General features: G+C 44.0%; 4 protein-coding genes and 4 non-coding genes across 19 annotated transcripts in view; 6 read left to right on the top strand and 2 right to left on the bottom strand.

Annotated features, from left to right (window-relative positions):
* ZWILCH (zwilch kinetochore protein) overlaps nucleotides 1-5,839 on the bottom strand; it is a 46,074-nt gene extending 40,235 nt beyond the window's left edge. For 2 of the 6 annotated variants that reach the window (XM_005559867.4, XM_045395617.2), the window contains exons 1-2: nucleotides 5,748-5,839; nucleotides 2,242-2,293 (exon numbers count right to left, since the gene is read on the bottom strand). In XM_005559867.4, the coding sequence (XP_005559924.3) occupies nucleotides 2,242-2,293; nucleotides 5,748-5,800 (105 nt within the window). In that variant the 5' untranslated portion in view covers nucleotides 5,801-5,839. Of the gene's footprint in view, nucleotides 1-2,241; nucleotides 2,294-4,307; nucleotides 4,431-5,463 lie in introns of all 6 variants that reach the window. The other 4 variants (XM_073996105.1, XM_073996104.1, XM_045395616.2 and 1 more) reach the window with 4 other exon arrangements.
* A 472-nt stretch (nucleotides 5,840-6,311) lies between these two features.
* Nucleotides 6,312-11,510, top strand: RPL4 (ribosomal protein L4). Its single transcript, XM_045396509.2, has 10 exons — nucleotides 6,312-6,370; nucleotides 7,339-7,510; nucleotides 7,701-7,807; nucleotides 8,113-8,251; nucleotides 8,936-9,060; nucleotides 9,344-9,473; nucleotides 9,744-9,900; nucleotides 10,473-10,556; nucleotides 10,668-10,788; nucleotides 11,178-11,510. The coding sequence occupies exons 1-10, from the start codon at nucleotides 6,368-6,370 to the stop codon at nucleotides 11,421-11,423; spliced, it is 1,284 nt and encodes a 427-aa protein (XP_045252444.2). The 5' UTR covers nucleotides 6,312-6,367; the 3' UTR covers nucleotides 11,424-11,510.
* On the top strand, nucleotides 7,554-7,625 carry LOC123574819 (small nucleolar RNA SNORD18). Its single transcript, XR_006700002.1, has one exon. It is a non-coding gene; the product is annotated as a small nucleolar RNA SNORD18 (small nucleolar RNA).
* LOC123574929 (small nucleolar RNA SNORD16) lies at nucleotides 7,953-8,051 on the top strand. The gene has a single exon (XR_006700111.1). It is a non-coding gene; the product is annotated as a small nucleolar RNA SNORD16 (small nucleolar RNA).
* On the top strand, nucleotides 8,750-8,821 carry LOC123574817 (small nucleolar RNA SNORD18). Its single transcript, XR_006700000.1, has one exon. It is a non-coding gene; the product is annotated as a small nucleolar RNA SNORD18 (small nucleolar RNA).
* On the top strand, nucleotides 9,530-9,599 carry LOC123574818 (small nucleolar RNA SNORD18). The gene has a single exon (XR_006700001.1). It is a non-coding gene; the product is annotated as a small nucleolar RNA SNORD18 (small nucleolar RNA).
* A 1,304-nt stretch (nucleotides 11,511-12,814) lies between the features above and the next one.
* SNAPC5 (small nuclear RNA activating complex polypeptide 5) lies at nucleotides 12,815-17,622 on the top strand. 5 transcript variants are annotated; one of them, XR_012415089.1, is made up of 3 exons: nucleotides 12,815-13,250; nucleotides 15,353-15,442; nucleotides 16,222-17,622. XR_012415089.1 is itself a non-coding variant. In XM_015452435.4 (3 exons), exons 1-3 carry the CDS (start codon nucleotides 13,047-13,049, stop codon nucleotides 16,336-16,338), a joined length of 297 nt encoding a protein of 98 aa, XP_015307921.1. In that variant the 5' UTR covers nucleotides 12,995-13,046; the 3' UTR covers nucleotides 16,339-17,622. The 5 variants fall into 5 exon arrangements, 3 of the variants coding, with proteins under 3 accessions (XP_015307921.1, XP_073852208.1, XP_045251553.1); XR_012415088.1 differs by having other exon boundaries at nucleotides 12,815-13,311; XM_015452435.4 differs by having other exon boundaries at nucleotides 12,995-13,136.
* Nucleotides 17,623-19,243: 1,621 nt separating this feature from the next.
* Nucleotides 19,244-24,344, bottom strand: part of MAP2K1 (mitogen-activated protein kinase kinase 1) — a 111,570-nt gene continuing 106,469 nt past the window's right edge. For all 3 annotated transcript variants that reach the window (XM_005559865.4, XM_065548096.1, XM_073996106.1), the window contains 4 exons: nucleotides 23,442-23,506; nucleotides 21,482-21,543; nucleotides 21,008-21,053; nucleotides 19,244-20,281 (listed from right to left, as the gene is read on the bottom strand). In XM_005559865.4, the coding sequence (XP_005559922.1) occupies nucleotides 20,168-20,281; nucleotides 21,008-21,053; nucleotides 21,482-21,543; nucleotides 23,442-23,506 (287 nt within the window). In that variant the 3' untranslated portion in view covers nucleotides 19,244-20,167. The remainder of the gene's footprint in view (nucleotides 20,282-21,007; nucleotides 21,054-21,481; nucleotides 21,544-23,441; nucleotides 23,507-24,344) is intronic.

Raw genomic sequence — 24,344 nt, 5'->3', positions numbered from 1 at the left:
AAGCTAGAAAGAGGCAAGGAAAGATTCTTTCTTAGAGAATTCAGACAGAGCATGCCCCTGCTGACACCTTAATTTCAGAATTTTAGTCTCCAGAACTGGGAGAGAACAAATTTTTGTGTTTGAAGCTGCCTAATTTGCAGTATTTTGCTATAGCAGCTCTAGGAAACTAATACAGATTATCAAGCAACAAAAATTCAGGCAGGAAGGGATGAATGAGTTTACGCAGATATTTCTGATTCTTGAGTTTGGTTAGTGAGAATTCAGACAGTGAAGGGTAACTCTATTTGCATGTTTCTTTCTTGATTACTTACTCAGGTCCTTTGCCTATTCTTCTTTTATAGTTTTTTGTCTTTCTCATTGATTTTTATTTTTTTGAGATAGTCTTGCTCTGTCGCCCAGGCTGGAGTGCAGTGGTGTGATCTCTGCTCACTGCAACCTCTGCTTCCCAGGTTCAAGCAATTCTTCTGCCTCAGCCTCCCAAGTAGCTGGGACTACAGACACGAGCTACCACACCTGGCATTTTATTTTATTTTATTATTATTATTTTTTGAGACAGATTCTCACTCTGTCACCCAGGCTGGAGTACAATGGCTTAATCTTGGCTCACTGCAACGTCTGTCTCCCAGGTTCAAGTGATTCTCCTGCCTCAGCCTCCCAAGTAGCTGGGACTACAGGCACATGCCACCATGCCCAGCTAATTTTTGTGTTTTTTAGTAGAGCCAGGGTTTCACCATGTTAGCCAGGCTGGTATCGAACTCCTGACTTCAGGTGATCCACCCACCTCAGCCTCCCAAAGTGCTGCAATTACAGGCATAAGCCATCATGCCCGGCCATCTTTCTTATTGATTTTTAAGAGCTATATATCATTATATATATATGTGTGTGTGTGTGTGTGTATATATATATATAGCCACACACACACATAGATAAATACAGATAGTACAGCTTCTCATTCATGAGTATTTCCCCCCCAGCTTGTCTGTTAACATATACTTCATTTTAGTTTGCTAATTATTTCATGGACATAGGTTTTATCTCCCCAACTATGGAGAGTTTACTTATGAAACACTTAGCACATATTAGATGCTAAATAAATACATGAATGTTTATAGCAGCTTTCGTAATCATCAAAAACTGGAAACAACCCAATGTCCTTCAACTGGTGAACGGATAACCAAACTACGGTACATCCATACAATGGAATACTACTCAGAAACAGAATGAACTGCTGATACACACAACAACATAGGTGAATCTTAACTGCATTATACTAATTGAAAGAAGCCAGAATCAAAGGCTGTATGATTTTATTTATAGGACATTCTGGAAAAGGTAAAACTACAGAGACAAAAACTAGATTAATTTTTGCCAGGAACTAAGGGATGAGAAAGGGCTGACTGTAAAGGGACAAAAGAACATTTTTGGAGATGACAGAAATATTCTATATCTTGATTACAGGGTGATGACCAAATAATTTATCAGAAGTCATCGAACAGGCTGGGTGTAGCGGCTCATGCCTGCAATCCCAGCACTTTGGGAGGTCAAGGCAGGTGGATTGTTTTAGGTCAGGAGTTGGAGACCAGCCTGGTCAACGTGGTGAAACCGTCTCTACTAAAAATACAAAATTAGCCAGGTGTGGTGGCACACGCCTGTAGTCCCAGCTACTCAGGAGGCTGAGACAGGAGAATTGCTTGAATCCGGGAGCAGAGGGTGCAGTGAACTGAGATCGCACCACTGCATTCCAGCCTGGTTGAGACACAGCAAGACTTCATCTCAAAAAAAAAAAAAAAAAAAGTCATAGAACGGTACCCTAAAAGGATAAAATTTACAGTATATAAATTAACTTCAATAAACTTGACTTTTAAAAACAGACAACTGGCCAGGCGTGGTGGCTCATGCCTATAAGCACAGCACTTTGGGAGGCCAAGGCAGGTGGATCATCTGAGGTTGAGAGTTGGAGACCAGCCTGGCCTGACCAATGTGGTGAAACCCTGTCTCTACTAAAAATACAATAATGAGCCAGTTGTGGTGGCCTGTGTCTGTGGTCCCAGCTACTCAGGAGGCTGAGACAGGAGAGTTTCTTGAACCTGGGAGGTAGAGGTTGCAGTGAGCCAAGATCATGCCATTGCACTCCAGCCTGGGTGACAGAGCGAGGCTCCGTCTCAAAATAAAAATAAAAATAAAAATAAAAACAGATAATTTTAGGATTATAGTTGTGTTTAAAAACCAAATCGTTCATACCTCATAGAGAAATGGGTCTTTATGGACTCCTTTCTTTTCTTCATTAAATGCCCTGAAATGCAGAACCACATGTGAAAAATAGAACATTATCTCTCCTGTTATCACACTCAGGAGTCAGTCATCACTTTATCTCTGCAGGACACCTATGGGCAAGGCAAAAAGCACATACTTACAGCAGCCCTAAGATGTAGTTGGGAAGAGAGAAAAAAAGCAGAAAAGAAGCATTAGGTTAAGAAGAAAAGAGAAACAAAAAAGAAACCTGGGATAGAGATGAATAGACTGTTGCCCTCAATTGGGTACAACTGATTCTCAGAGGCAGCAGGAAATTGGGGTGCCTACCTCTACTCTTGTGTCTTTTCAAACACATCACCAGTTAAAATTAAAATGTAACTTGCCACATGACCTTTCGAAGTAAAACTGATTGGATTCTGATCTGTTATGGAATCAGTAGGTCACCACAGAGAAGTTACTTAAGGGTCCTGGGCCTTAGATTTCTAGGGCTAAAATGGAAGCATCTGTCCTCCATTTTTAAAACTTGTTACTCAAAGTTAGTAGATTTGATTATGCTGAACATCTCCTTTTCAAAATGTAAGCATGAAACTCTAGGATATCATTTAATTATTATCCTTTAATTCAAGAAAGTTTTAAAATAGTGAATCTAAAGCACTTAAACTATAATCCGTTAACATGCCAAAATGCACACCAGCCTGATCTACACTGAAAACAAATCTTTAGTCATTGAAGGAACCCAACAGAACTGTTTCAAGAAACCATTTATATCTATATTTGATCTAATACTATATGACTTCCTGAAACAGAAACAGAAGAGCTAAGCCTATGACTAATTAACTTTTGCCATATTGTGAAAGATTGTGATTTATCCTTACAGATGTTTATGTCTTATAACTCAGGGATGTTATTTAATCAGTCTTTTTTTTTTTTTTTTTTTTTGAGATGGAGTCTCGCTCTGTCGCTCAGGCTGGAGTTGGAGTGCAGTGGTGCGATCTGGGTTCACTGCAAGCTCCGCCTCCCGGGTTCATGCCATTCTCCTGCTTCAGCCTCCCTAGCAGCTGGGACTACAGGAGCCTGCCACCACGCCTGGCTAATTTTGTTTTTGTAGAGATGGGGTTTCACCGTGTATTTAATCAGTCTTGCAATAATGTCTCAAGCATGTGTAATAGAGGCCACTCACTCCTGCTAGATGCTGAGAATATCAAACAAAAGCATAGTCCCTGGTTCATAGTCCTAACTGGATTCCAACAAGTAAACCACAGTTCCATGGTGATAAGTGCTCAGAGAGGCAAGCATAGGAAGCTATGGTAGAAATTTAGCTATAGGGCTTAAAATTTATCCTGAAAGCCAAGAAGAACTCACTAAATGACTTTAAATGGGAAAGATCTGACAGTAACGTGGAGGGTAGTAACTTGGAGTCCAGGAAAATAGCTGTGAAAAACTTGCAGCACTTCGGAGAACTGAGAATGGCCTGAATGAAAACAGCATGGATGGAGGGAGAATAAGAGGATCGACTAGATAAGGCAGGGGTAGGGGTTTTGGAATTAGAACTCTTCAGAGACAGAATTCAGAAGTAGAATGTCCGCTTGGAGGAAAGGATTAATTCAGCTTTGCAGATATTGATCTGAGGTCCCATGTGAAAATTCCCAGTCGGGGGAGGGGGAACAGTGTTATACTTTCTATGTGAAGTATAAAAGGTTTAAATAGGTGGGGCACGATGGCTCATGTTTGTAATCCCAGCACTTTGGGAGGCCGAGGTGGGCGGATCACGAGGTAAAGAGACCGACACCATCCTGGCCAACATGGTGAAACCTCATCTCTACTAAAAATACAAAAAAATCAGCTAGGCGTGGTGGCACGCGCCTGTAGTCCCAACTACTCGGGAGGCTGAGGCAGGAGAATCGCTTGAGCCCAGGAGGTAGAGGTTGCAGTGAGCCAAAATCGCGCCACTGCACCCCAGCCTGGCAACACAGCAAGACTCCGTCTCAAAAAAAAAAAAAAGAAAAAAAAAAAAAGGGGGGGTCTAAGTAAAGTTGAATCAATAGAGAACTTACTTATTTATTTTTCGAGACGGGTTCTCATTATGCTGCCCAGGCTGGTCTCCAACTCCTGGGCTCAAGCAATCCTCCTGCTTCAGCCTCCAGAGTAGCTAGGATTACAGGTATGCACCACCATGCCTAGTTAATAGGAAATTTTTATGGTTTTTTTTTTTTTTTTTTTTTTTTTTTTTGAGACAGTCTTGCTCTGTTGCCCAGGCTGGAGTGCAGTGGCATGATCTTGGCTCACTGCAAACTCTGCCTCCCGAGTTCAAGCAATTCTCCCAAGTAGCTGGGATTACAGGTGCCCGCCACCATGCCTGGCTAATTTTTATATTTTTAGTAGAGATGGGGTCTCGCCATGTTGGCCAGGCTGGTCTAGAACTCCTGACAAGTGATCCGCCCGCCTCGGCCTCCCAAAGTGCTGGGATTACAGGCGTGAACCATCGCACCCGGCCTTATCTTAAATAAAGATGAAACGGCCATAGAATGAAATACTCTAAAGCAGTTAAAAACAATGAAATAGATCTATAAAGTGTCACAATGAAAGATGTCCAAGACATACCAGTTTTTTTTTAAAAAAAGCGAGTGCTCTTTCTACTCAAAACGTTTACAAGCAAGACTACTTTTGTAAGCAGGAAAAAAAGCAACGAAGATAAACAATGAAAAATTACAACATTTAGGAAATCATGGGCTAGATTACACAGTGGTTCTCAAAGTGTGATGCCCAGCCAGCCATATCCGTTACACCTAGCATTTGTCAGGAGGGCAAATTATTTCGCCCCATCTCAGACCTATTAAATCAGAAACCCTGGAGGGGGGGCCCAGCAATGTGTGTTTTGACAATCCCCCGGTGATTCTGATGCATGCTAAATTTGAGAACTATGGGTTAGACTTTTACAGAGGATGCAGAACTTGATGGAATCCCCTTGGTAGGAGTACTTCACCATAAGAATAAAATGAAGTCTCGGAGCACAGTGAAAATAAAGGTGGTTTCAAAACGCAACACACCAATCAGGTATCATCACAATTGCAGCTCAGGTGGCAACTACCTCGAATTATAAAGATTAACAGACTACCCACGACATTTCACTCTTAGAAGTCAACAAGGCTTTAAACAGGGGAAGGACGCCAACACCTAGTTTTCCGTATCCCAGGTGGTGCCTCTACTTACGGCAAGTGTGTCCATCAGCAGAAAGAATAAATCGCCTCTTGGAACACTTGCCACCTTCCACCTCGTCTGATGACGTACACTTTTTCTCCTGAGACAAGGAAGCTCCCACACGGTCAACTCCACACTGGAGCTCAGAGCTGGCCTCTCCCCAACTCTTGGACCCCAGGAAAGCTGGCAAAGCGCTGATCCCCAAAGAGTGGCAAGAGGCTTAGGGCGGGGATCCAGATACCCAGGGAAAGAAGTGCCGTCCCAGGACCCCAGCCAAAAGAAGAGACTAGACTCACTGAAGGAGACGAGAATAAAACTCCTCAACCGCGCAATTCAGTCGCTCCCACATCCCGCCCCAATATGAGAGCGGGACCGGAACCGCAAAACTGAACTGCGCGCCGGCAGGGCGACGTCAGGAGTCATGGCCCCGCCCCGCCGGGACTACTTTGACCCCTCACCATAAGTCCCATTTGTCCGCAAAGTTAAACTTTTGTTTCAAATAGCCACCCAGAGCTGTTTACTATGTCAATAGTCTTCAATTTCCGTCTGCAATAATTAAAATAAGCGTGGTGGTTGGGGAGAAGATACCCTGACTCGCGAGAGTTGGCCACGCCCCCTATGGATTATTCCGCGAAAAGGAGTCCCTATTTTCTAAGAATTATTATTAGCTTTGGAAGAAAATAGATACCGTAATTTCCCACAAATAAAGAAATAACACTCTAGTTTTTATTTTTGTAATGTGGTAGAGAGATATTTTGTGTATCCGTCTTGGTTCTAAGGCGGGGCAAAGTGGGGCGGTCTAGGGGAAGGTGACATATACAGCGGAAGGTGACATATACGGCGGAAGGCGTAAGCACTTCCTTTTCCTGTAGCAGCATCCGGGGTGAGAGGAACGTGGTTTTCTCCTCTCTCCGCCATGGTGAGTGGAAATCTTTTTCGCTGGCCTTACCCCGTATCTCGGGGCCAGTAAAGAAGGATTTGGGGTTTGGAACATAGAATCTGTAGGAGATAGAGCGAGGAGAACGAGATGAGGACCAAAGACGTCTTTTTCTGGTGTGGAACTGGGATGTGCGGCGATACGGCAGCCATCTTAAAGGCAACGTGGGGTTCCCAGCACAGGACGCGCCGGGAAGCAGTAGTGGAAAGCAATGGGTCATTCTTAGGAGCAGTGGAACCTTTTCTTAGAATACTTGACTATTTAGTCTTTTTCTGAATGCTCATCTCTGCCCAACTTAGGAATCATCTCTATTAAAAGTTTTCTGGTTCTCTTCACTTAAAAATTGTTCTGTTCGGTGTCATCAAAATCTTTGAATTCTTAGTCAACTCGTAATAAGACCAGTGTTATATGTGTACTGCTTTTCCACAAATAGCGTCCGTATATGCTACGTAGTGTTGTGTAGGCCAGCCTCAGGATTTTGATTTTACTCACAGATGGGAAGCCTTTGGAGGTTTAAACAAAAAGTAGTATCACCCAGTCTTTCTACTGGTGAGCTTTGGAAACGTGTTTAGTAGAGGGTGAGGGTGAGTGGGACAGGGATGGAAGTTGGGATGAGTAGAGCCTGGGAAGACAGGATTTGCTGATTAATTGGCATTAAACAGCATCTCCAAACCTTGCAATATGGTTTTGATTTACCTATTGTGCTTTATAAGGCTTGCTTTGAAAGTTTTACAATAAACAATTCTCTTTGAAAATAAAAATGTACGGTAGAGTTTGAGCTTGTAAGGGCTCTAGTCATTTACTGCTATTTTGGTTTAAGCGTTGTTTGCCCCATCATACCAGTCTTTTCTGCAATTGAGTATTTAATGATATTGTTGGCATAGGAGAAGAGTTTGCTTCCAACATTACTTGTCAATAAAAATAATCCTTTCCTTTTTTTTTTTTTTTAGGCGTGTGCTCGCCCACTGATATCGGTGTACTCCGAAAAGGGGGAGTCATCTGGCAAAAATGTCACTTTGCCTGCTGTATTCAAGGCTCCTATTCGACCAGATATTGTGAACTTTGTTCACACCAACCTGCGCAAAAACAACAGACAGCCCTACGCTGTCAGTGAATTAGCAGGTATGGATTTATACCTTCTGCAGATATTTTAGGGATTGCTTTACAGTAGTGATGAAATTCCACTTCATTGGTCCGTGTTTCTGAACCACATGATTTTCTCGGATGTTCTGATGCTGTTTGCTACCATGCGTAATAATCATAGGTTGGTATTTATGATGAAGCAGCTAAAGTTTTTCTCTCTCAATTTTAGGTCATCAGACCAGTGCTGAGTCTTGGGGTACTGGCAGAGCTGTGGCTCGAATTCCCAGAGTTCGAGGTGGTGGGACTCACCGCTCTGGCCAGGGTGCTTTTGGAAACGTATCCTTTGTTTCACTACCTAAGACTGATCAGCTCTGATGGAATTTAGCAGACTGGGTCTGGTTTATTGATGATAATACAGTGTAAAAATACTACCTTTTTTGTCTTGAAGAAAGGGGCTTCATTTATATGGGGTTATTTTGCTTGCAATGATGTCGTAATTTGCGTCTTACTCTGTTCTCAGCGACAGTTGCCTGCTGTCAGTAAGCTGGTACAGAAGGTTGACGAAAATTTTTACTGAGCAAGAAATAACCTTATTTTAATTACTAAAATTTGAGAAATGTGATTCTTGACTGGAAAAATAGATGTGTCGTGGAGGCCGAATGTTTGCACCAACCAAAACCTGGCGCCGTTGGCATCGTAGAGTGAACACAACCCAAAAACGATATGCCATCTGTTCTGCCCTGGCTGCCTCAGCCCTACCAGCACTGGTCATGTCTAAAGGTTTGTAACACTTGTATTATAAAAGAGTTTGATAGAAGAAATAAGACACCTACTGTTTGATGATTAGGGTGGTTATTCACAGTAACCCATTTCAAGATGGCTAGAAGAGAATAATTTGAATGTTTTTAGCATAAAATGTTTCAGTTAATGGATATTCCAGTTGACAAATGAGGGCATTCAGTTATTAAATGTACTCCAGAAATACATGTTACATACCAGTTTAAAAAAATTTTATATCAGAGTGATACAAAATGCCCCACTTTTCTTTTACATGAATGTTTGTTAAAATTGCACATTCTTTTCATCCTGAAGTGTCTGATTAAATTTTAATCCTTTACTAAATATTAGGTCTGACTACTTAAATCTGACAAATTAATCATCAGCGAATACTAGTTTAACTGGGGAACTAATTATTCAAGTAGTGGTTTAGTATAATCCTTAGAAAACTGTCTACTTAAACTTGCCTATTGTGTTCCCCACCGCATTTTTATTTAACTGTCAAAATGATGAGATTCCACTTAATTGGTCCGTGTTTCTGAAACACATGATATTTGTGGAAATTCTGACTTGGCAAATTGAATGCCATTTTGCTTTTATTGGTTGTATAAAATGTTTGATTTTTTTTTTTTTTATTTTCCAAAAGGTTCAGGATAACCAAGTAAGTGTCAAATTGGTTTTTGTTAGGTCATCGTATTGAGGAAGTTCCTGAACTTCCTTTGGTAGTGGAAGATAAAGTTGAAGGCTACAAGAAGACCAAGGAAGCTGTTTTGCTCCTTAAGAAACTTAAAGCCTGGAATGATATCAAAAAGGTCCGTTTAATGAACACATTTACAGTTTGGTACTCCTTGTTCACAATTTGTCACTTTGAATTTCAGAAGATAAGGGTGGTATGGCTAAGCCTTAATGTGTGAGAGAACAAGAACCTCAGAGCCCAATTACTTGGGTTTAAATCCTAACTGCCGTTTAAGGCTCTGTGTAACCTTGGCAAGTTATTGTGCCCAGTTTAATCATCTGTAAAATGGAATTAAGACTCTGAAGATCTATTGCAGAAATTGTATCTTAATCAAAATACTAAAACTGCTCACTTTGTAGGTCTATGCCTCTCAGCGAATGAGAGCTGGCAAAGGCAAAATGAGAAACCGTCGCCGTATCCAGCGCAGGGGGCCATGCATCATCTATAATGAGGATAATGGTATCATCAAGGCCTTCAGAAACATCCCTGGTAATTAAACTGCTTACATATATTGACTAGGTATAGTCTGCAACTCTACTCAGCTTTTGTTATGATGAGATTCCACTTCATGGTCCGTGTTTCTGAAACACATGATTTTGTGGAAGTTCTGATTTATGGCTGAAAGATTTGCACCATTGATGGTTGAAACTTCATAATTAATAAGTTCTCAGGTACCTTTTGTAGCTCTTAAGCCATAAAGATGATTTGTGTTTCTTTTGTTGAAATACAGGCTCCCTAATGTTTCTTTCCCTTTAAAAGGAATTACTCTGCTTAATGTAAGCAAACTGAACATTTTGAAGCTTGCTCCTGGTGGGCATGTGGGACGTTTCTGCATTTGGACTGAGAGTGCTTTCCGGAAGTTAGATGAATTGTATGGCACTTGGCGTAAAGCCGCTTCCCTCAAGAGTAACTACAAGTGAGTATCTTTCATATACTAAGCACAGCTGTTTATATTGTGGATATTAACATTCAGAATTGGCTTACATGTTTTCTAGATAATTTTGTTCCCATTTGCCCTTATGTGCAGCAACAATATGCCAAAATGGAACTCATCTGGTCCGTGTTTTTGGTTTTTGTTGGTTTGGTTTTTGAGACAAGAGTCTTGCTCGCTCTCTCCCACGCTGGAGTGATCTCGGCTTACTGCAGCCTCCACCTCCCGGGTTCTTCTGTCTCAGCCTCCCGAGTACCTGGGAATACAGGTGTGTACCACCACACCCGGCTAATTTTATATTTTTGTAGAGTTGGGGTTTCACCATGTTGGCCAGGCTGGTCTCGAACTCCTGACCTCAGGTGATCCAACCGCCTCGGCCTCACCAAGTGCTGGGATTATAGGGCTGAGCCACCGCACCCGGCTTGGTCCATGTTAATGAGAAGCGATAGTGTAGTAGATATTTTGGAGAGCATAGTGGTTAAAAATAAAGCTTCAGTTGAGCTTCATGTTCTTTGGTTGATTACTTTTACACGTACATGTCAATCTTTCCCTTTCAGTCTTCCCATGCACAAGATGATTAATACAGATCTTAGCAGAATCTTGAAAAGCCCAGAGATCCAAAGAGCCCTTCGAGCACCACGGTAAAGTGACACTTAGAGTGTAATTCTTGCCCTAACCCTATACTATTGGTTGTTTCAAAAATTTGTATGTGTATAAAGTTAAGTGTTGATCCAGTGTCTGCCTTTTTATAGCAAGAAGATTCATCGCAGAGTCCTAAAGAAGAACCCACTGAAAAACCTGAGAATCATGTTGAAGCTAAACCCATATGCAAAGACCATGCGCCGGAATACCATTCTTCGCCAGGCCAGGAATGTGAGTGGTTTTGTTGTTGTTGTTTGTTTTAGACGGAATCTTGCTCGGTCACCCAGGCTGGAGTGCAGTGGTGCAATCTTGGCTCACTGCAGCCTCCACCTCCCAGGTTCAAGCAATTCTCCCGTCTCCGCCTTCCGAGTAGCTGGCACTACAGGCGAACGCCACCATTCCAGCTAAATTTTTCATTTTCAGTAGAGACGGGGTTTCACCATATTGGTGGGGCTGGTCTCAAACTCCTGACCTCAGGTGATTCACCCGCCTCAGCCTCCCAAAGTGCTGGGATTACAGGCGTGAGCCACCGCGCCTGGCTGGGTTTTTTTTTTTTCTACTGATACGTTAAGTTCTTAGAATAATTTGATTCTTACTGTTTTCTGCCTAATTTGTTGCAGCACAAGCTCCGGGTGGATAAGGCAGCTGCTGCAGCAGCAGCACTAGAAGCCAAATCAGATGAGAAGGCGGCGGTTGCAGGCAAGAAGCCTGTGGTAGGTAAGAAAGGAAAGAAGGCTGCTGTTGGTGTTAAGAAGCAGAAGAAGCCTCTGGTGGGAAAAAAGGCAGCAGCTACCAAGAAACCGGCCCCTGAAAAGAAGTCTGCAGAAAAGAAACCTACTACAGAGGAAAAGAAGCCTGCTGCATGAACTCTTAAATTTGATTATTCCATAAGGGTCACATTATTTTGGACAGCTTCTCTTGAATAAATACCTGATCATACAGGCAGTGAGAAACATGGCTTGTTGGTGTGTTCTGTAAAGCTTGGTTATAATTTTTTTAAAGTGACATTTTGGCCATAATTTAGACTGTTCCATTTTATACTGAGTCCATGGAGTTCAATGGAAGGGGAATGATTAAAAAATTATGATTTTTTAAATAATGTGGCTTAAAAGTAAGTGTAACAGGACTTGGTGAGAAACGCAGAGGCTGTTCAAGTTTAGCTCCCCACCAGGTGGAAAATAGGTTAAATTCTGTAAATATTTAACACTTTAACCACAAGAGGGCACAATTGGAGAACACAATTTTTTTTGGTACTGCAGTAAAATTGATTACCTTTTGAAAAGTGTTCTTTTTAACCAGCTATGACAATAGAGTTGAATATTTTCACCCATGGTTTGAAAAAGTGCCAGAAGGCCACACCTGTAATCCCAACACTGAGAACTAAGGTGGGCAAAGCACTTGAGGCCGTGAGTTCAAGACCAGCCTGGCCAACATGATGAAATTCCATCTCTACTGAAAATAAAAAAAAATAGCTGGTCATGGTACACGTCTGTAACCCCAGCTACTGGGGAAGCTGAGGCAGGAGAATCACTTGTACCTGGGAGGTGGAAGTTGCAATGAACCAAGATTATACCATTGTCCTCCAGCCTGGGTGTCAGAGGGAGACTGCCCCAAAAGTACCAGAAGCATTTTTCAGGACTTATGTGTGTCTTGGTGATTATGTTAACCAAGTGTGTCCAAAAGAAATACCCACGAAATGCCTCCAGACACAAGGGTCCCCCTTTTTTTTTTAAACTCATAAAGCTAAACTGCAAATAATACCCTAGAATTAACCTCTTGTCCTGTGTCAAAGTCTTGTTTTGCATCTGGATTGTTAAACTCAGCTTCCCTGTGACAGTCTCAAACTGTCATTCTCAAAGTTCATAGCCACGGTGATCTGTTACCTTCCCCATTTCCAGGGCCAAATCTCAGTTCTTAAGCACATCATTTCTTAGCACGGCTTTATTTTCATGCTCTTTAGTTCTCTATTTTGTGCAACCTTACCCCTTTAAAGTCCACTGTGAGCCCTACCCTGCAGACCCTCTTAACACAGTAGAGTTCATGTGCTACTGATTTGGTGCCTGCCTTCAAATACATGTGCAGGTTTTGTGGGGTTAAAAATAGCCACTTGCTGGAACACCACATTGGAAGTGCTGTTCACCCAGTTATTTGAAACGGTGTTTGACCACTTCGTGTGGAAATGGCCTATCGGATTAAAGGATGGCCAAACCCAAGATTTCTTCAGGTTCTTTGCCGCTCCATGGATCTAATTTCGAAATCCTGATCATTACTCATGAATCAAGGTGTTTTGACACACGCACCCTTCCTGCAGCTCGTCGCCCGCGGAGTGGCCAGGTTACGGCGGGCGCCGGAAGGGGGCGCATCCCTCGCCTTTCCCCATTGTGGCGGGCAGCTCCGTCTACCCGCTCGGTTTCCGGGAGTCGGCGATGGCGTCATCACCGAGCGCCGGGCCGACGGCATCGCGGAGGTCGCCTATGTGACCAGGAAACATGCTGAGCCGGCTTCAGGAACTGCGCAAGGAGGAGGAGACGCTGCTGCGGTTGAAGGCAGCCCTGCACGACCAGCTGAACCGCCTCAAGGTGACCCCGCGGCCCTCTCCCGCTCCTCCTCCATTCCTCCCGAGCGACCCCCCAACCTGGGCCTCTGCGGTGCAGACCCCCCAACCTCGGCCTCTGCGGTGACCACCTGCTGCGGTCAGTTCTCCCCTACTCACTATCTGTGGTGGCGCCAATTTACAGGTTTACAAACAAACAGGTATCTGAATCACCTGGGGAGTTTGCTGTGCGCTTCTTAGGCCCCACCTCTCAGAAATTTGACCTCGCAAGTCTAGGGTGAGGCCCAGGGGGGATGTGTGTTTGGCAAGTGCAGTCCTACCTGCTGCTTCCTGTAAATGTTAATGGCCCTCAGACAGCAGTCTGAGGAAGTGCTCCCTCCCGAAACCTCGCCTAGACCCCTCTGGCCACCGACCCCTTCCTCCTGAGCTGCTGTTTTCTAGTTTGCCTTGGCGCTTGAAATGGCTCTAGTTTTGCCAAGCCAGAAGGAACTCCCAGATCCTCCCATGCTACCAAGGAAGACACTGAGGCCCTGGGAGAAGAGACTTGTCCTAACGTTTGGAGCTTCCAGACGCCATGGCCTTGAGGAGTCGGGATTTAGGCCCACGTGGGCCACTTCCCACACCTGTGCTTAATGCAGCCCCTCAGCCCGGGGTATATAGTGAGACCTCGTCTCTACAAAAAATTGAGACAGGGCCTCACTCTGTCGCCCAGGCTGGAATGCAGTGACACGATCTCGGCTCACTGCAACCTCTGCCTTCTGGGTTCAAGCGAGTCTCGTGCTTCACCTTCCCAAGTAACTGGGATTACAGGCGTGCACCACCATGCCCGGCTAATTTTTGTATTTTTAGTAGAGACGGGGTTTCGCCATGTTGCTCAGGCTGGTTTCGAGCTCCTGAGCTCAAGCCATTAGCCACCTGGCCTTCCAAAGTGCTGAGATTACAGACTTGAGCCACCACGGCCGGCCTTCCAAAAAAAAAATTAAAATTAGCTGAGCGTGATGGTGCGTGCCTGTAGTCCAGCTACTTGGGAAACTGAGGTGGGAGGATAGCCAGAGCCCAGGAGGTCAAGCTGCAGAGTCCAGATTGTGCCACTGCACTCCAGCATGCGCTATACGGGGAGACTCTGCCTTTAAAAAAAAAAAAAAAAAAAAAAAAGTCCTGGGGAGGTTATTATGCTAATCCCTGCTCAGCATCCTTTTCAGAGTCTTTTTTTTTTTTTTTTTTTTTTTTTTGAGACAGAGTTTCACTGTTGTTGCTCAGGCTAGAGTGCAATGGCCCGATCTTGGCTCACTGCAACCTCCACCTCCTGGGTTCAAGGGATTCTGCCTCAGCCTCCCAAGTAGCTGGGATTACAGGCATGTGCCACCACGCCGGGCTAATTTTTTGTATTTAGTAGAGACTGGGTTTCACCATGTTGGCCAGGGTGTACTCGAACTCCTGACCTCAGGTGATTACCCACCTCCAGCTCCCTAAGTGCTGGGATTACAGGTATGAGCCACTGGGCTTGGCCCTTTTTCAGAAACTTTAAGTCCATATGAGGTGAGGATTACCAAAGCCCTTTGTAAAATGAAAAGTACACCTATGACATATCAAAATCATAAGCATTTTTCCTTGGGGAAGTTGTATTTTTAGTAGAGACGGGGTTTCACAGTGTTAGCCGGGATGTTCTCGATCTCCTGACCTCATGATCCGCCCGCCTCGGCCTCCCAAAGTGCTGGGATTACAGGCATGAGCCACTGCACCTGGCCTCCTTAGGGAAGTCATAATGCCCTCCACTTATTTGTGTCCCTGTATTCCCACAGTACCCAGTACCTAATGAGTATATTGATGACCACCTCCAAAGCCCAGATTTCCTTATGCTTCAGATGACACCTCTGTTTTCTATTCTTTCCTTCACCTTCTCATTACTGAGTTGACAGCCTCAGGTCCAGGGAATCTCTGAGGAATCAGATGACACTTGGCTGTTTTAATGACACACTTGTACTTTGAGTTGCTAGGTCTGGGGAAGTGGAAGCCATGACTCAGCCAGAGCACCTGTTCAGCCCAGGGGAAAAGGGCTGGAGTCTTTCTTTACCCATCTCCTTAAAAGAGAGAAAACCTAAGAGCCTCCAACTTTCCCTCTAGAGCAACAGAGATAGTTTTCATTCCCTCTCTTGATGCAAACCTTTCATGGTGTGCCCAGCAGTTTAACCACATCCAGTGAAATAGTAAGGAAAAGTGTCCCCAACTCTTCTTTTCTAGGTTGAAGAATTGGCCCTCCAATCAATGATCAGTTCTAGAAGAGGGGATGAGATGCTGTCTTCTCACACTGTACCTGAACAGTCACATGATGTAAGCTTAATCAAGTGCAGGCCTAGGAGAGAATGCAAAGTCTGCTCTGCTCCTATGCTGCTTGGGTGGTGAAGAACTGTTGTAAATCACATTACCTAGCCCAAAGGGCTCTGGAAAGTGCTGATAAGAATTTTCTGGTTTAATAAGGTGGCAACTCTACATTACCCACCTTCCTACCAGCTGGTTACCACACTAATTAATTTATTAAGTAGTTACTAATGTTTTACCTCTATCTTCCTCGTCATCCATTCTGTCTAGTTACTCAGATGAACCCGGGGGAGAGTGATTTTTGTAGGGATATGTCAAAACTCTTGCTTTTTTGTGAATAAGTAACCTTGGGAATCAAGAGTGTGGCTTCAAGTACAAAGCACAGTGCTAAAAGATGAGTTCCAGTCCTCATCATACTCATCTCTTACCAAATGCCCTCAAGTCAGTCAGCAAAATCTTATTTCTAAGTACACAATATTTGAGTTCTCCCAGATTTTGTGTGTTAAGACATTTAAAACCATGATACAGCAGCACATGTAAGTTGGCACAAATCTTATGGAGCTTTCTGTAATAATGTTTGTAAATGAGGTAACATTCTAGTGAATCAGGGGCATTTACCTTTGCCCCATTTTGGTAATGGAGGTGGGGGTATAAAAGGAAAGTGGCCATACCTCTTAGTCATAAGTACTGGGGATACGCAATTGAGATCTGATTTTAAATCATTTTTAAGAATTTGCTGTTTTGAGGCCAGCAGCTTTCCTACTAATCTGTGATGCCTTTGGCCAGTACAGATGTTGGTGCATGTAGACAATGAAGCATCAATCAACCAAACGACCCTGGAGTTGAGCACAAAGAGTCATGTGACGGAAGAGGAGGAAGAAGAGGAAGAAGAAGAATCAGATTCCTAAAGAAGGGGGAAAGCCAGGCTGGTCAGTTATACAAATTGCATTTCTAAGTCTCAGGCACTTCTCCTCAAGGAACTCATCTTGCCCTGGGCCCTGTGATCTGCTTGAAAGGAAAGCAAGAACTATAAGGAGGATGTGTAGTTGCAAAAATGGCTCCATCAGTAACTCAAGCTTCAGAATGTTATGACATACAGAAAATCAAAGATGCTATGTCTTAGCATTGAGCAATATGGGTGGTGCTGTCTGTAATCTGGTCAGATTCGGTTAACTGTTCAAAACAATTTCCTCTGAAATACTGTTGGGAAAGTCTGGCATTTGCAAAAAGAGCAGAGTTTAAATACAAGCCAGTCTTTCCAGTCAACAATGCCTCTTTGAAGAAAACCAATTAAAGGCTGTTTGCATGCCGCTGAATCCTTGTGAGCAGTTAGCTCACAGTCTAGGACAGAAAGATGACAAGGGGAAGGACTGAGGGCCATCTGAGAGCACAAGCTTGCTACCTCTCAGAGGCATTGAAATACTGCATGCTATAAACTGCTTTGTGTAGCTGTTATCACCTCTCACTTGAGACATCACTCACTGGTAAAATGTTTTTATAAATAAATTATAAATAGCCATCATGGAGCCTGCTGGTTTCTAGATCGTGACAGAAAGAAGCAGCAGTTCCTTCTCTGAGGAAAAGATACAACAGGATGGTTTGAAATCCATTTCTAGCCCTTAAGAGAGATGTGCCATGCTTGGAAGACTGGATTTTTTTTTGTTATTTGTTTGAGACAGTTTCACTCGTTGCCCAGGCTGGAGTGCAATGGTGTGATCTCAGCTCACCGCAACCTCCCCCTTCTGGGTTCAAGTGATTCTCCTGCCTCAGCCTCCCGAGTAGCTGGGATTACAGGCACGCATCACCATGCCCGGCTAATTTTGTATTTTTAGTAGAGACAGGGTTTCTCCATGTGGTCAGGCTGCTCTCGAACTCCCAACGTCAGGTTTTCTGTCCGCCTTGACCTCCAAAAGTGCTGGGATTACAGGCGTGAGCCACTACGCCAGGCCGGAAGACTGGATTTTTGTAACAGAGTAAGAGTTGTTACTTCGTATTTGAAGTTGAGGTTCATTTCTGCATACTGTCCCTTTTCCACTAACTACTATACTGTGAAATAAGTAGTTCTTTAATTTTATAAAATTAATTTCCCCTGCTCAAGCAACAGTAAAAGCCAAACAAAACACAAAGAATCATGTCAAGCAGAACTTATGCAGCAGTTCCCAAATTAAGCAAAGAATACCTTTTTTTGTTAATCCACATTTCATTGAAGTTATTTTGAGCTGCTCTTATAGGAAACAGCCAGAAGTTTAAATGAGCATGTTCCTTAGAACACACAATGAAGATAGTTTGGGAACAAAAAGCATCAAGGTACATAAATTTTGGGGGTCTAATTTAAAATACGAACATGGGTTTGCAAAGTTGGAAAGACTGACTATGAATTCCAGCTCTACCACTAACTGGTCCCTTGTCCTCCCACCTCTTTGCAACTCACTTTCCCATCTGTAAGGTGAAGATGATACTCACATGTGTTCTAGCAGTTTCACAGGTTGCTATGAGGTGCTAACGAGATCATCTGAAACTCCTACTATCATTGGTATCTCAGTAAGAATCTGGCATTGGGAGCTCAAAACACTGCAAGATTCATGCGGGGATCATAATTCTTGGTTAAAAATTTAAAAACAAAAAAATTTAAGCACCCCTCAAAAGACACCGAGCATGAAAGTGGTCAGATCTGGGTTTTGGATACCAGTTCATAACATTTCTCCTAAGGATGTAGTCTTCTCATTTTAATGAAACATTCTCAGTAGTGGTGGTATCCTGTCATTTGTAAAAGACACAGGGTGTAAATGTTAAAACCCAGCCTGAATGTTTATGTGTTGAAAATGTGTAAGTTGAACTGTTGACTTAGAAAAGCTATACCTCACGGTGAGAAAAAAAAAAAAAAAAAGCCGACTAGCTTAGGCAGCAGTATATACAACACTGATCATTTTTTAAAAATCCTGGCAGTATCCCAATTTCTGGTACCTCTAGATTGGAACTACCTACTTAGAAGATTATTTACTCAAGTTTTGTTTTTAATCTAAAAAGGAATGGGCCTTTTAGTTATAAATATACATGTTGCTTTTAGTTTCTATAACCTGCCCTTTCAAAGAAAATAATGAGGGGAGAGGTATTGACCAGGCAGCCTCAAATGTACCTAAAAGTTCCCAAAGACTTCTCAGCTAAGGAAAGGGATCCTGTGGCCAGTGGGCCATGGCTTTGTGACATCACTGCCACCTCACAGGCATGACAAAGCCAGCATCAGGCACATTCCTCCTTTCCAGGAAGGTGTGCTTAAGTGGTGAAAGAAGGGAAACCATTGCTTAATGTTGCAAACAGACTATGCTGTCGTGCAGAAAGCTCCCACACCAGGCAGGCAAGCTGGTTACCAGCAAGGCCCTCCTGTGGGCATGACAGCCTGGAAGTGCAGACAGGCCCTCAGCTCAACTATTGGTATATGGAAAATGAGAAATGTTCTGTGAGATAAGAAATACTTTGTGATTTTTCTCAGATTTGCTCCCAGACCCCCATCTGCTGCTTTTCCTTTGTATAAAGAGATCAAAGGAATATACAGGATCTATTCACAGGTCCCACAAGGAAGGGGGTTGGACGAACAGAGAAGGGTGTGGGATGAGAAGAGGTGGACTGAGTCCAGAGACTGAAATTACAGGAAGCCCCATTAGTCCAAAGCACTGAACTTGGTGTGGTGGTTCTGCCTTCCAGCCTCCTCATCTTCACCTTTCCCCTTCACCAATAATGCTTGGCTCAACCAGTATTTCTTGCGTACTAAAGAAATTGAAAAGCTTACCACAAAAGCAAAAGTAGCTTTCATCCTTTTTTTTTTTAAACTTCATAGTATATTTATTAGAATAAGAGATTAGATTTGTTAAACATCTAGGTTAAAATGGTTAAAAGGATTTTCATACAATTTTAGGCACTATACACGTTGTTTACAATAGCATTGGTACTTGGATATGGGGAAAGATAAATCTGACCTTTTAATGCCTTGATCAATTTGTGACATTCAAAATAATTCCACCATTTAAGAAACATTAATCAAAACTTAAAGAGACATACCACTAAGTATCCCACACAGTATATTGAAAATAAATATAGAAATACAACCAGAAGTCTACAGATCACCACAGTAGACAGACTGGTGAAGCCCCAGCTATCATGGCAGTGAAGGGCTCTGGCTAGATTTGGATGTAAACTGCTGAATTCTACATGAAAAGCTAATAATAATAAAATAACATGATGTACACTTTCTGATGCTCATTTTCATAGCAGCAAAGCATGCTTCACATGCACTGCCTGTGAAGGATCTCACAAGGCTCCCTCCTACTCAGAGAGAAAGTATGCCCAGCAAGAATAAAGTACCACCAAATGTCAAAGAATCCCGAAAATACAGGCAGCCAGCCAGTCATGGAGCAGGAACAGCAGTGCAATTGTAAGAATGACTACCCACAGTCACCAAAATTTCACTGTAATTCAGCCTGGCACGCGTTTTGATCATCAACATACACACAAATAGCCCCAAGCACAAAGCCAATCCACTTAGGGGAACAATAATAGTAATAAGAATAAAGACAGTAATATTAAAAATGACAAGAGTAGAATCTTGGCACATGCTGTGTTCTTCATCCTTTGTCACAGGTGAAATGCACATCTGAACACAGACAGGCATGGGAAGGAGGCCTGAAAGTGACATGGCAAACCACTGGGCAGGGGACTCGCTCTTTGCTGCTTCCTAAACACTTAGACGCCAGCAGCATGGGTTGGTGTGCTGGGCTGGTGAAGGCCGATAGTGGAGCAGAGCCAACCTGCAAAATCCACTTCCTCAGCATCAGATCTCTTGATAAAAGCATGAACCTGCATGTAAGGAAACGAGAGAACGTAGTGTTAAAAAGAAACAACAACAAAAACACCCACCAGGAAGGAAAATCCCAAGAGTTTCAGGTCTAGAGCTTGTGCTGCACTTGGAAGGAGCACCTGGCACCTGCCCCTAAGCAGCAGTGGGGCCAACTGCAGGCCCAAAGACCCGCTCCATCAGTCACAGCAGCTGTGAGGCCTTGGGCAAGTCACCTCTTGGAGCCTACTCTTGCAGTATGGACACAGTAACTCTGCCTTAAATGCCTCACAGGCTTGTTAGAACGGACAACGAAAATGATGGACTTAGTGCATATTATGCACAGTCTGGCTCTCCAGATATTTACAGTATTACTTAGCTAACCCCACTGCCACCAAACGAAACAGCAGGCGGAGGGTGACTCAGGAAGGAGGCTGAATGTAAGGTGAGGCAGTCAGTATTAGGGAAAGGCCCCATCCCCATGAAGGGGGTGGGCTGACCTTTTCTTTCCCATGGCCCCCTAAGGCCTTTCTCTGGCATGCTTACTCAGGCTGCAGGGGTCACCCCAGCTTTCCCTTAAACTGATGGGAGGGCAGAGGAGACTGGTGTTTGGTATTCTGCAGCCCCAGGCTCAGCTGGACCACAGTGGGCAGGGAATGAATGGGCTCTGGAAGTACTGCACAGGTGACTGACAGAGAACAACAAATGAATAAACAGGTACTGTAAGAATCTGGAATAAATGGACTCACCATGAGTTGCTTCAAATCTGCTCTCTCTGCGGGGTTTTTTATTAAGCTTAAAGGAAGAAAGACAAGGTGAGAGCTATTGCCTGGCACTGGTTCTAGCTCAAATAACATGTTTGCATGCCTGTCTTCTCTGCACACTAGAGGCTGAGGATTGCCTGGGCTTGACTCATCCTCCGGTTCTAAGCACAATATCATGCCCACAGTAAGTTAATACATTCTTGCTGAATCAAAAAGCAATGTGCCAATCCCTGGAGAGCAAGTACCAAAAGGAGCAGCTACTACATCCATGATGTAGTTAGACATGTCACATAAGTCTTGGCACTCTAAAAAAGGGCTTATGGCAGCAGCCGAGAATCATCAGAGGGGAGGGGAAAGGGCAAAGCTGTGCCTGCAGAAGCAAAGCTGGTGCTTCCAGAAATGGGGTGGGGAGCCTGACAAATCCAGAGTACCCTTCCAGAGAACAAGGAGCCAACTTACCATTTATTCACAAAATCTTGAAATTCCAGACTGAAAACTCCACTGGGCAATTTCGGAGGAGGCTGCAAACACATGTTGAGATAAGAAAAATGCCTGGCTCCTTGCTCCAGCCATCTCCTCTCCCCATCCCACCCCTCTTGCCAGCCAGTGCTATTTTTTTAAAGTCTTCTCTGCAGTCCAAAGGCAGTGCTACTCTCATCCAGTCAAGGAAAGGCACAGGTGGAAGGCCAGTGCTGCCTTTTGGGTAACCATTTTGGAACCACTGGTCTCAAATAGCACACTTAGAACTGGGACCAAGGCAAGTCCACTCACTTGTCTGGTGATGTTGAACTAACCACTGTTCCTCTCTGAGCCTCAGTTTACTCTTCTATGACACGAAGAGGTTGGGCCTAATGATCTCAGGGACCCTTTTAAGCTCTGAAACTCTACAATGGTAAATCTTGGAGTGCGACATGGAAACGTAACTAGCAATTTACTGGCAGCAACAGCTAGGGGCACATGCAAACCACCAGGCTGGCCCAGGTCTGACAGCACCTGCAGAAGCAAACCGGTTTTTAAAAATCCCTTTTCTGAGCCCTAGAGAGGCAGTGCAAAGTTGATGAAACATGAACTGACAGGGCTGGGTCTGGAAGAATGTTACCCGCACACTCCACAGCGAGGCTGTTGTCAGATCCCAGAGCGATCACCCAGCGCTATACACTACAAGGCTCTGGAGCACTGGGCGCACGGTGTTCCATGCAGTCCAGGAAATGTGGGCCCACTTACACACCCGGGCTGGGAGCTGCGTGTAGCTTCTTTGGGAGGTGCTGACCCACAGACATAATGTCCATGATGTCACTGCTCTGATGTACAGCCCCAAATCTCATTTTTAATTTGAGATTAAAAATGAGACACTGATCCCCTAGTGCTCTTCCTCTGAGGGCCATGTCAGTCTGATCTGAGGTGAGGACTAGAACTCAGCTCTTAGAACACTGACCCAGAGCAAGTCCTACTCTGCACACTGTCCCTGCTGCTGAGGGAATCAAGGGACTATTCAAGGGAGAGAAGAGACCAGCAGCTTGGCCTCCAGAGGCAGCATCCATTCCTTCTAAACAGGAAAGAGCTAGGCAACAGAGGGGCTGTGTGTCAGCAGAGGCTGCAGTGGATCAACTGCCATGCGGCCAAGCCTCCTAGGAGGTAAGAATGGGAGGTGGGAGGTGGGAGGTGGTGAGGAAGAAAGAGCACTGGGTGGGAATGACATGGGCTACTTTTCATCTTGGAGGCTCAATTTCCTCACCTGTTTGAAAAGGAACCAATTTGGCCTACCTCAGCAATGCTTGGGAGAATCACATGGGAAATTAATGTGAAAATTTGGAAGAGAGCAGTGCACGCTAGGAGACCAGCAATGGCATATCTAACCTCGGATATCCCTTCCCTTAATATGACTACCACCCGGAACCACCCAGCTTAGGTCCACAGCAGTAGAGGATAGATGGCTTTTTTTCTGACTCCTACAAATGCAACATGCTCTGCCTCCCTCATTATCCTTAAGCAGCAATGATCTGATCCTGAAACTGCTTTTCTACAGCCCGTGGTGCTTAGTATAAAGCTGTGCATATAGTAAAGAGAGGTATATTAAACTCTAGTAGACTGAACCTGTGACGGGGATGTTTTTTGGTTTTTGTTTTTTCAGAGCCAACCTCTGCCTCCCAGGTTCAAGCAATTCTCATGCCTCAGCCTCCCGAGTAGCTGGGACTACAGATGTGCACCACCATGCCCAGCTAATTTTCATATTTTTAGTACAGATGGGGTTTTGCCATGTTGGCCAGGCTGGTCTCGAACTCCTTAGCTCATGTGATCCACCTGCCTCAGCCTCCCAAACTGCTGGGATTACAGGCATGAGTCACCGCACCCAGGATCTGGGTGTTTTCTTAAGATGAGCAAGTAAATTCCAAGGTGAAGGAAACCAGGCAGTACTTACCTCGTTGACTATGTAATCCAACAACTCAAAAATTGCCATGGGAGGTCGGCTGTCCATTCCATATGCTACAAATTTTATAAAAAGAAAAAATACTTCTCAGAAACAGATTACTTCTTAATATGAGGCAAGGGGTTGGGTATAGATCCCTGGGACCAGAACAGGGTCATGGACAATAAAAATTAAACATCCACAGATAAGGCTTGAACACAGAGGGGACCAGCAAAGGCAGGGTACAAGTCTGGGCTCTGCCACATCTTAAGTTCATAACTTTTGGGAAATCAGTTCATTGCTGAGCCAAAGTTCTGAGTTTTGTAAAGCACAGACATAATAATTATGTCTGTCCTTTCCCCCTTCCTTCTACTGAGAGAGGCACAAATGAGATAGCAGCTAAATAACTAAAGGACTTTGTTTTAATTCTCCATGAACTTGCGTTTCTTCCTTTTGTCTCCTAGAGTCACAGGCCAGCCTCAGAGGCCACAGCCACCAGCCCCTCCAATGACCTGCCATCAGCTACCCCTAGCCCCCTCTGCTTTCCCCTTTATACAAACTCTCTCTCATGTGGACCTCATGGAGGTATAGGGCAGATATCCCTGGCCAGACAGGAGCTACATAAAAAACAGTTGGCTAGGTCAGGCTATTCCCTGAGTACCAGGTTTACTTTCCAATATTCACATTCAGAGAGGCAGGTGGTACTGCACAGTGTTTATCATCTTGGGAGTCAGACTTGGCCACTTACAAGCCTATGTGGCCTTGACAAGGGCCCTGTGCCTCAGTTTCCTCATCTTTAAAATGGAGATTATAATCATATTCACAAATGAAATGCTATTAAAATTCTATAATGCTAGGCAAATCCATGGACACAAAGTAGATTAGTGTTTGTCAGCGGATCAGGCGAGGGGGAGT

The sequence above is a fragment of the Macaca fascicularis genome, chromosome 7 (assembly GCF_037993035.2).
Source record: "Macaca fascicularis isolate 582-1 chromosome 7, T2T-MFA8v1.1".
Classification (NCBI taxonomy): domain Eukaryota; kingdom Metazoa; phylum Chordata; class Mammalia; order Primates; family Cercopithecidae; genus Macaca; species Macaca fascicularis.
Note: the sequence above shows the minus strand (reverse complement) of the source record. Positions and strands in the feature narration are given on the sequence as shown.

Bases quoted from the DNA above. Each gene is read 5' to 3' on its own strand.
- SNAPC5 (XM_015452435.4), top strand. From the start codon at position 13,047: ATGCTGAGCCGGCTTCAGGAACTGCGCAAGGAGGAGGAGACGCTGCTG. The intron at 13,137-15,352 runs GTGACCCCGCGG...CTTCTTTTCTAG, and splicing joins ACCAGCTGAACCGCCTCAAG to GTTGAAGAATTGGCCCTCCA. The intron at 15,443-16,221 runs GTAAGCTTAATC...TGGCCAGTACAG, and splicing joins TACCTGAACAGTCACATGAT to ATGTTGGTGCATGTAGACAA.
- RPL4 (XM_045396509.2), top strand. The intron at 7,511-7,700 runs GTATGGATTTAT...TCTCAATTTTAG, and splicing joins CGCTGTCAGTGAATTAGCAG to GTCATCAGACCAGTGCTGAG. The intron at 9,901-10,472 runs GTGAGTATCTTT...TTTCCCTTTCAG, and splicing joins TCCCTCAAGAGTAACTACAA to TCTTCCCATGCACAAGATGA.